At 36.3% G+C, this 11,486-nt stretch overlaps 1 protein-coding gene across 1 annotated transcript; it reads left to right on the top strand.

Moving 5' to 3' along the window:
* Positions 1-5,043: 5,043 nt before the first annotated feature.
* LOC139973065 (fibrinogen-like protein A) lies at positions 5,044-7,434 on the top strand. The gene is made up of 3 exons (XM_071979432.1): positions 5,044-5,109; positions 5,877-6,144; positions 6,985-7,434. Exons 1-3 carry the CDS (start codon positions 5,086-5,088, stop codon positions 7,194-7,196), a joined length of 504 nt encoding a protein of 167 aa, XP_071835533.1. The 5' UTR covers positions 5,044-5,085; the 3' UTR covers positions 7,197-7,434.
* The last annotated feature ends 4,052 nt before the right edge of the window (positions 7,435-11,486 follow it).

Genomic DNA, 11,486 nt, shown 5'->3' with positions numbered 1-11,486 from the left:
TTTATAATATACAACCTCTCAATGGCTGTAGCAAAGACATCTGATGGCCTATCGTCGGTCATCTATATTTTTATGTTCCTTTAAATCATTTTATTTATTATTTATTTTATATTAAAAAATGGTCCCATGTTATCGTAAACATCTCATTCTATGTGAATATAAACGAATTTAAGTGATTACATGGGGAAACCGGTGAGCATGTATTTTGAATCTACTAAGATTAAATTATTTAACAACGAAAGTATAAGCCATAATTCTGTAGCATAATCAAATTCTTGAAGGAAATAACCTCCCTAGCTTGTTGGATTATAAGCACTAGTCTCATTGTGACGTAAGGCTATTGTTCTCTCACTCGTGACGTAATGACAGAGGGAGGATGAGAAGACTACCGTGCTTCTGGTGGGATAGGCGAGTTATACACTTAACGTGTTAGTATGTTTACACATATGTTAGTATAACACGTCGAAAAAGAAGCTTTTATATTTTTTATATATTTTTTTTATCATTATTATTATGATTATTTTTTCTCGTCGAGTTGAAAAAATAACCCTGCAATGCAGCAAAAATTAAGGTATAATATTCTCTTAACGTTTCAACTCTACATCATCATGTCGACATTTTTATACGTATTGACAAGAGACGTGGAACGCAGCAACTCGACAATTTCATCATTTTTGTCAAAATATAATATTATCGTATCGTTTCAAGGTGTGACTATATTGACAGTTTACGTGGTTGGTCAGCTCAATACAAATATACAAATCCGTCGTGTTGTTATTCTACATTAAAAGGCTAAGTCAACAACAAGCATGTCCTTTCAAAACCACCGTATATAAAAGTTCACAATTATATGTCTATTAATTTTCACATTAACATGTTGCGTGTATAGCTGCAATGATAGGCTTAGTTGATGGTTACGATGATTTGTGTAAACAATCAACATTTGTCAACGGCCAGTGGTGTTGACGTACTTCCTTGGAGTTTTCATATTCCTAGAGTATATTATGATAATGAGAAAACATGTATTTCCATGGCTTCTTAACCCCCCCCCCCAAACCCAGCAACCCCCGCCCCCTCAAAGGCTAGGATACAGTCAGCAATCCCCTCGTCTCTATGACAACGTTTGTTAACTGCTGCTGGCAGAAATGAGACAATTTGTACACGTTACTTACTCACTTCTAAGCAGTTAGCACTGACCGTTTGTTTGAATGAAAAATTGGTTTATTTATTGCTACCGTTTGTTTAGGTCGGCCTTTAATAAAATTGTGTGATTTGCATATATATTAGTCAATATGTTTATAAACTCATCCATCTGGTTGCCTGTAGTAACAATATGGAAACAATGTAAAGCGACCCTAGTATAATCTTTCTTTTCAAGCGCTTTTATATTGTATTATGTTCCCAGCAAACGGTGACGTCACTTGTTCTTTCAAGAGTCTTTCAGGGAGAAATATAAAATAAAGGCAAAAACAATAAGGATATTAATAAATCGGAGGATAAATCAGATAGGTGTATACTGTCTTTAAACAATCACTAACGATTTTTCATGTCGGTCAGCAATATTCTTAGTATAGCTCAATCTCAAAACTCTCACTCAGCTAATATTTATCTCCCTCTTGTGGTTTTGAAACATTTGGAAGATTTTGCCATTTTGGTCAGGATAGACTCTTCTCTAAAGGTTTGAAAAATGGTACTGTGTGTGCGTACTATGGAAGGAATATATCTCATATTTTTTCTCTTCGGTGGTAGTTGCTGCAAAGGTAAGCCTATATCAATTATTTTACAAATGGCGGCCATGACCAGCAACAATGTATCCCTCGAATCTATTCGAATCTATTCTAAAATCTGGGACAAGAGAATTTACTAGTTGAAAACAATACATCTTACTAGAAACCGGTCCAACTGATTTATAGTTTTTCTCCTTTTTGGGGGTGGGGGAGGGGGGAAGGGGACCTGTGTATGTTATACACGGTGCACCCTTGCTGTTCCTCATACGAGCAAGAGAAAGCTCTCTTAACTTTACTTATGAACCTGGTTAAGTTAACACAACAATAGCTGAATGATTTTTTGCTTAATTCTTAGACATTTGTATTTCTTAAAATGTAAAAGTATTTCCACATAACAGGAGAATAATAAGAGTTTAATTCAGTCCCCCACCCCCACCCCCGCAGTAAACCTATAGTTCGATCACAACTATGATCTGTCTTCTGTCATGTAAACTGACCTGTATACCAGAGAAGCTTTAAACGGTATTCATTTATACAGGTGCACCAACAGTGCAAGTTCACAAACACAAATTTGAATGTAAAGGATAATATAAATGACTCATCATCTTTTCTATATGACGTCACAGATTATTGTTCAACCTATAGTCTCGTCTATACCTTGCTCATTTACACTTTACCAACTGAATTGAATTGTGTCGAATCTCAGCTACGTTTGAGTAGGCCTAATGAGGGCGGGTTGGGGGGGGGGCAGGGTAGGGGTTGAGTGAATGCACAAATGTGCTTATGAGTTACATGAATAAATATTTTTAATAAAACCGAATTCATGTTTATGTCGTAATGGTAACAACTGATTCGCTACTTTTTTTTAATATGCAGGACAAGATACGGAGGATAAAGTGAATGGCTATTTTAAATGTACTCCTAAGAGAACAGTTGCTTCGCAAGGTAAGGCAAAATGAAAGGATTAAAACATTTATACAAAGCCTTTTGACATTTTTTTTTTAACTGATTGTCATGAAACGTATATTTGCAGCACGGAACAATTTTAAATGATGTTTAGTGTTTATTTATCCTAACAACGCTTAACGAAACCGAAGGCAGAAACATATATACCTATTCTGTAATATATACCGGTCTTCAAGACTATTGCTTTTGAAATACCTTAACACGTGAACGGCAAATACTATGGAAGAATCCGAATTTCTCTTCAGGAGAAATTGTTTTATAACTTGCAATAATTCTGCTAGAAGTCGTTAAACTTAAAGCAGCAACTAGCGCATCTGAGGAGGATGTGAAGTAATCCTTGACATTTTTTTAAAACTATATGCGGTTAATTTTTTCTTTTTTCGTGATATCTAGATGTGATAATGTTTTTTTTCTTTCTATGCCGACAAATTTTAACGCCCAATCATATAGAGTCACCGATATGGATTCATTTAACCAATCAGAAACTAGGATCAAGCCACCGATTGAACTGTTGGGAGAGTGAATTAACTGTAAAATGATTGCGGGTGAACATTGCAGTGCATACTGAAAACATAATTAACCAAGAAGTTAAACAGCAAAATATATTTCTTTTTTAAGGTTAATAATGGCAGTTATCAAAAACAGTTGGTCAGATATTAAAGTTGTGAGTAAGATGTTGCTGTGCTTCATTTTCTTTCAATCAAGATCATACAACCGGGTATGACAACACCTCCTCCCAGATTAACACGTCTCCTATTACCACAACTGTTTGTGAACAAGGTATGGAGTTCTGCTACAATGGAACTGACTTTGGCTGTGCGACGCCTGACCATTGTGCATGTATTCTAACAAGTACCACTAAAATCATCTCGGTAAGTCAAAACTATTGTATTTGATAAAATCTTATCTATATATTTGCTTCATTCATACATAGGTTAACATAATGAAACAGGACAATGAATAAGGACGATCCATTTCGAAAGAATGAAACAGAATTCTTGGCAATCATTTGATATGCTGTTATGTTCGAACAATAACATATACCCATCTTTTCGGAATTGACAAACTAACTTTATATGTAATACTTGAATATTAGAGTAATGACTTCAGTCAAAAATATATAACTTTATTAATTAATTTTTAGAAAAGAACTTCATCAAGTTCCAGAACTTATATAAAACAAAACGTATATCATTGCTGAAAAATTGATGAGAATAAACATCTCCAAAGGAATGTTGTGAATTGTTGTTGAAATCATGTTATTTGTAATTGTAACCATTTTCTAAGATTATATTAATTCACTAAATTACTTACAATTACATAAGTTCATTAATAAACCTTAAATATATCCTCCTACCATTTCTGCATGTGCACTATGGTAAAATACTTTGTTCAATAAGTTAATCTTTCACTTCTGTTCATAACAACATTCTATAATAACCTAAAAGTCACATTCAATTTATTTCAAAAGCACCAATGTGATTTATATTTGGTACCTAAGTTAAGTTATCTCTCATTACCAAAATATCAAGTTCTTTTGATATTAAGATTACAAGTCAAGCTAACGTTAACCAAATAACATAAACTAAAACAATAACAAATAACAAATACTTGTTTCAATTCCTGGAATTGCAAATCTGATCAACAAATTTGGGTTTCTATGACAGCTATGATATCACCACTCGGATTCACCAAGTTTAAAGTACACGAGTCTTGAATTTGAATAACCATTGACATGTTATGTTAATACGCTCTAAGCAGTCATTCAAATACTTCATTCAAACAGCTAATACTTCCTTCATGGCATGACACTTTCAGCATTTTATACGGTTGTATTGTGAGGTGGGAAGCGACTTCAATACCATTTTGCAGAAATAGTTGACACATTACTGTTTGTCACCCTTAGTGCATTACAAGGATAGGGATACAATCATAATGTACAGTAACTATATAACTTACCACTTTGTTAGCGATTCTCATAGTATTTTGTACACTAATTTACCGTGATCACATGCTATACGACTCAATTAGTGCTTATTATTATTATTATTATTATTATTGTTGTTATTGTTATAGGTGTTATAATTTTTTTATTTTTTATTGTACTCTACAGGCCGGTGGATTTTATGTCAACCCTGAGTGTACAGAGAGGGCCCACTGTATCAACGGCAATGTCACGTGGGATGGCGAATATAGTTGCAGCCCCAATGCACTGTGTGAGGAACAAAACAATGTTCGTCAATGTTACTGCAAGACTGGTTACCATGGTGATGGCCAGAGCTGCGAGTTCCCCGACTGTAAAGGTGTTTATGATAGCGGAAATGGCATCAGTGGTATCTACACCATTAAACCAACTAGCTGGACTGGATCACCATTTACTGCTTATTGTAACATGACTGACGGAGGAGGATGGACTGTAAGTACAGCAGACAATTTCGGTGTTTAATTTTAAAATATCAATTTCAGGTTTTGGTTTAATAAAATAAAATAAAGTGAGACGAATAAACATGTCTGTTAAAAAAATCAACTAATATCATGCCACAAATAATGGGAAAATAATGATGACAGCTACTCCCCATTTTCACCTCCTCGGTCTCTCCTCTCCCCTCCAATTGTAACATATATTGTTCAATACTTCAAAGTAAGCTTCAACAATTTCATTTGCAGTCATAAATTGTAAGTTGATATGTTCTCATGTAATGGCTATACAATAACTTTCATATTTCGATCTCTGTTAATTTTTTTTAATTATGTTTACTTTGTCATTTTGACATTTATTGTGAATTTGTGAAAGCGGATCACATTAAGCACGTTGGTTTCACGTCATGCTAATAGGATTAAAAGGGTGCTTATAAGCTTTACATATAATAACAAATACTTGTTTAGACATTGAATGACGATACTCGTTTTATAATAACTGATTTATCTATGAAGACAGTGAGTGGATATACCTCTAAATATAAATCATTACTCATTATTAATTAACAAATAAAGAGTATTTCATTGTTCATATATTTTGCTTGGATGGTTACACGAATCCCTGAGGTAGTTATTAAGTTAGTACAAAAAGCAGTTTCGATTCAATTATATTTCAAGGGTTAGTGTGAACAGAATGTACGTCCCTACATCTGCGATTAATACGTTCAAATACTGAAACACGTTATTCGTGTTATTTCTTTTCAGGTGTTCCAACGTCGTGTTAATGGTTCCGTTGATTTTTATCGTAACTGGACCAGCTATAAAGAAGGCTTTGGTGAGCTGGATGGTGAGTTTTGGTTGGGAAATGACAAGCTGCATTACCTCACCAATCAAGGTAACTACACACTCAGGATTGATCTTGTGGACAGAAATGGATCTTCATACTATGCTAAATATGACTTATTCCGAATCAACGATGAAAATGACAATTACCGACTCGCTGAACTGGGAACATTCACAGGCACAACCGGCGGTGAGTTTTCATGTATGACGCAGAACTGTTGATTTGATAACTGTGCACGGCTCATATGCCGTGTTGGACATAGAGTTGATCTGGCTATAAGTTATTTTTACCGGCTGTCCGAATTAGGCACTTTCAACGGGACAAGCAGAAAGATCAAACATTATTTTACATCGCTATAGTACCTGCTAGGGAGTGTTGTTAGATATAGGTATTTAAACTAGATAGATCGATTAATGCGATGCTAATTAGGCTCGACTAATTAGCTTGGTACTACGATGGTAAACAAATAAATAAATGAAAATGAATTTGAAATATCTGTAGACTCTAGATTCCTATTGGCAGACATTCTTTAGTCACGCCCTTTTCCTCTTGAAATAGCCTTTCAAATGAGTCAAAAATCGTGTGTTTAGATTGATGTCTGTCTAAAAGATTTCCCAACTTACTGTATAGTGATGTGGAAGCTTAGCGAGTGAAGTGACTGGCAGGTCTGTCATTCAAGATCATTGTTTTGTAATATATATAACGAAGAGATTACAGGATACGATGAAAGTTAAATGACCCAGTATTTATGTACAGTAACCTGGAAACACCTATATAAAAAACCCTAAAACCTATATACAGAACATATACAATCAGGATGTAATACCAAGGGCAATGGTTCGATTCCCGTTCTAGCCAAACACCTATATTTGCAATTGTTAAATATAATTAGAAATTTCCACGAAGTATCCTGCTTTAATTTAATGCTTACACAAATCAATTACAATTTTTAGATAAGTAACAGGCCTACACATGTCAGTGTGATAGCAATGTTCTAATCTGTGTTGTTGTTTTTCTTCTTCTTCGCAGCTGATGGGTTGCGGGATCACTACAAGTTGCAATTTAGTACTAACGATCGGGATAATGATGACTTAAGTGATTTAAACTGTGCAATGCATAAACGTGGTGGCTGGTGGTATCGCAGATGTTGTCATAGCAATCTCAATGGCCACTACCACGCTACAATAAAAAATGCCAGTCTTAGCTGTTGTGGTTTAAAAAAACTCTGTTTGTTGGGATAATCTACCTGGCCCTGATCACAACATTAGATACACCCAGATGAAGATTCGATAGATTCTGTATAATAACAGCATCATCTAAACAACAACAACAACAAATTAACACATACAAGACTACCAACATGTCTCTTAACAATAACATTCAGAACTTTTTCTATTTATTTCAAACCCATAATAACTAGTTCAAATTGACAATTGAAATCAGCTTAGAACAATCACTATCGTATCCACGCCGCACCGACAAATAAAAATTCGAGTCTTTGCAATCATAACGACTCATTAACTATATTTTATATTGCATAAGCTGCTTAGGGGTACTGCAGGTTTAACAGTGAAACAAGTTAGCCTGTGCTCTCATTAACAAACCCATGTTAACCTTTTGTGGTGACTTCATGGATACAAAATATCATGAGTAGCAATGGAAGCTCTATCACTAATGACAACGGTCTTTCATTACTGTAAACCAGTTGCATCAATGTGTTATTATAGTGATTTTCGCATAGGCCACATCATCGAATCATTCGTAAACCGATTTCTTACTACATATTTACACACAAATACACCCACATATACACCGACGCACCCATACATGTTTGAATAACATTCAGACCGAGGACCCCGTTGTATTTTCCATTGTTCAAATCCCCATACCCTAACCTTAACAATACCCCATGCAATAGAATTCTTCTGAGGACGTGGTGATTCTTTAGAAATCACAACCGAGGACCTGGAATTATTTTGTTCAAGTCCTCGGTCAGAATACAAAACAAACGCATACACACACATACATATACGCACACATATATACATAACTGTTTAAAGTTGATGATTGTTAAGCAAAGTGTATATAGCTTAAATAATTGCAGTTTTACTCGTAATAATGATCTCATTTTGATGCATGAAATATCCGCACTACTACTTATGGTTTTACAATATTGACCTCAAATTTTTTTTCATTCTTGCACAGTTTAATATGTTAACAGGTCATTTTTGGTGGGGGTGGGGGTCAAATTACAATGATTTTCGTATGTATAAAATATAAGATTTCTTCATACTATTAAAAGTTACACACTGATGATAAATCCAACACAACTCGTCCTTTCAATATTGTTCAATAGTATACCTTTGTGTTATTCTAAAACGTGTTAAGATGTTAAGAACCATAATTAAAAGAAAAACTGAAGTCGTTCTGAAGGGATTTATCCTGAACCAAATACTGCTGTTGAATATTGGCAAGATCATCAGACGTAGCTTAACATCAAAGTACACTTCATTTTAATGTTCTGTATGCAATAGCTATATGTTATCGACGTTATGTAATAAATGTTGTTTACTCAATCACGCTTTGTCGCAGGTGGAAACATTCATTTATGTTAATCTTATAGTGACCTTTAAGTAGAGAGGCTTACACTAGACACGGACTAGGTATCTTTGTAGAAAAAACAAACATGAACTAGACGAAAAGTTCTCCATAACGGCAACGAAGATCTGTTTGCAGCTAATAGTGCATATAAAAATATAACTTGTGCTTTACCGAAAGACGATATTACTCCGCTAGTCTCAATTTTACCCCCTGGATAAAACTATTGTTTTCTCCAGATGATTGTGCAAACATTCAATCGCTACGGCTTCTCCCCGACCACAACCCCCCCCCCCCACTCTACCCCGCCCTCAACTACATCCGTCCAATGAAAGATCCATTACGACCGTAATATCCCCTTCATTCCACGTTATATTTCGATCGTTTCCAGGGGGAAATAATTTGGTAATATAATTCCTCTTAGAAGTACTTGGGTGCAGTCTAATAGTTACTTACCAGCCCCCTAGTAGTTTCAAATCGCCCTGAAAGTACAACATGTATAAAACAGCAACTATACTTTACCTGTGAAGGTCTGGACAGCCACGTAACTAATGTAATAATCGTGTATGAAATTCACGAAGCCCCTTTGGATGTCAGAGTTGAAAAGTTTGAATACTTTGTCAAATTACGTGGTTGGTCAGCTCAATACAAATGTCGTGTTGTCATTCTACATTAATATGCTAAGTCTACAACAAGCATGCCATTCAAAACCACCTTTTAGAATAGTTCACAATTATGTGTTTATTAATTTTCACTTTAACATGTTGCGTGTACCTGCAGCCTGCAATGATAGGCTTAGTTGATGGTTACGATGATTTGTTTAAACAATCAACATTTGTAAACGGCCAATGGTGTTGAGATACTGTAGTGACTATGATATTTAGCCCTTATGGCCTTCCAAGCAAACTTCTATTTTTAACGTGACGGGTTTCCCAGTCAGGGACCCGTATAAAAGGAAAAGGCCATGTGTTTTCCAAGCACACTATTGGAACCGCGAGTCAATCTACTAGTATAGCGATTACTGCAACTCGCGTTTACCTTCGGTGCATTCAAGGCTGAATGGTTACAGGCTCCGTGATCTTGCATGGAGAATTGCAAACGGTGCCTTGGCACCAATCTGAAAGGTATCAATGGCGATTGGGTGATGGACTGTGCCCGAGGACCGGCTGTGACAGCTTAGAGAGTACTGCCCATATTTTTGGCATTGCTCCTTTGTTTTAAACTTGTGAGAGTGGTTTCAGACCTGGACCGACCGTTTAACGGGAGACCGTTCCTGGTCGGTAGGACAGGGCTTTGTTTTATATGGGTTAGATCCTCCAGTTTGTTCCGTTGCTGTGTTGCAGCGTATTATTTATGTTTGTTCTGTTGTAAAAAAAAAACTTGTTTGGAGGAATAGATGTGATGTTGTTTTTAGGGGGAAATTTGCCAGTCCTGGAGGCGGTGAAGTCTGACACTCGACTTCAGGTTGAAGGTGATTTTCGCCGTTTATCTGGGGCTGCCTTTTTTGGACGGTGGCGTGCTGGGGAGGGGTGTTTTGATTCGCTGCGTGCTGGTCGTCCTTTTGCAGTTTTTTGAATGTTTCAGTGGGTGGTTGGGCGTTTTGTCTCTGCAGGTCGGTGGGCGTATGTAATTTTTTGGCTCGCTTGACCTGAGTTTCGTTTGTAAGAATGAGATGGTTCGGTAGTGCCGTTTGGCCGTGACGTTTTGTATCCCGCATGGCGGGTCACGTAAAAAAGCACTCGCGTTTACCTCCAATCCAGCCAAAGTTAGTCTCCTTCCGCGAGCAATTATTTACATAATACATAACCCATATAAGCAACTTATTTTATAAGTGACATCATCATACAGTCGCTAGGAAGTAAAGTCTCCAACGCGCCCAAGGCCGTCCAAGTATTTATATTGTTGAAGTTTCATTCCGCCATCTTAGATAGCTAGTCTTTCGCGTACGTAGCCTACCGGTATACCGACTCAACGGTTGGCGCTGAGACTAGCGCTACCGAACGGTCGAGTATAGCCTAACGTGCCACTACATCGTCGTTAGCTAGCTGTATATCTTCGCGAGATAATACATTACAATGAGCACGTGAGTGCACATACGACTACGAGGCTGTTTACCAGAAGCCGCAAAGAACACATTAGGGGTAAGTCATAACCTCTACCCTTAATTAATATAAACAATATAGTACTTCCTTGGAGTTTTCATAGTTCCTGGAGTATATTATGAAAATAAGAAAACATGTATTTTCCTGGATTCTCAACCCACCCCCCGCAACCCCCGCAACCATCAAAGGCCTGGATACAGTCAGCCATCCCCTCGTCTCTATGACAACGTTTGTTAACTGCTGCTGGCAGAAAGGAGACAATTTGTACACGTTACTTACTTCTAAGCAGTTAGCATTGACCGTTTGTTTGAATGAAAAGTTGTTCATTTGTTGCTACCTTTTGTTTAGGTCGGCTTTTAATAAAATTGTGTGATTTGCATATATATTAATCAATATGTGTATAAACTCATCCATCTGGTTGCCTGTAGTAACAATATGGAAACAATGTAAAGCGACCCTAGTATAATTTTTTTTTTTCAAGCGCTTTTATATTGTATTATGTTCCCAGCAAACGGTGACGTCACTTGTTATTTCAAGAGTCTTTCAGAGAGAAACATCAAATAAAGGCAAAAACAATAAGGATATTAATAAATCGGAGGATATATCAGATAGGTGTGTACTGTCTTTCAACAATCACTAACGATTTTTCATGTCGGTCAGCAATATTCTTACTTTTCTTACAGTATAGCTCAATCTCAAAACTCTCACTCAGCTAATAATTATCTCCGTCTTGTGGTTTTGAAACATTTGGAAGATTTTGCCATTTTGGTCAGGATAAACTCTTCTCAAAAGGTTTGAAAAATGGCACTGTGTGTGCGTACTATTGAAGGA

Source organism: Apostichopus japonicus, chromosome 9 (genome assembly GCF_037975245.1).
Source record: "Apostichopus japonicus isolate 1M-3 chromosome 9, ASM3797524v1, whole genome shotgun sequence".
NCBI lineage: Eukaryota > Metazoa > Echinodermata > Holothuroidea > Aspidochirotida > Stichopodidae > Apostichopus > Apostichopus japonicus.
The sequence above is the reverse complement of the archived record's forward strand: the minus strand, read 5'-3'. Positions and strand labels throughout refer to the sequence as shown.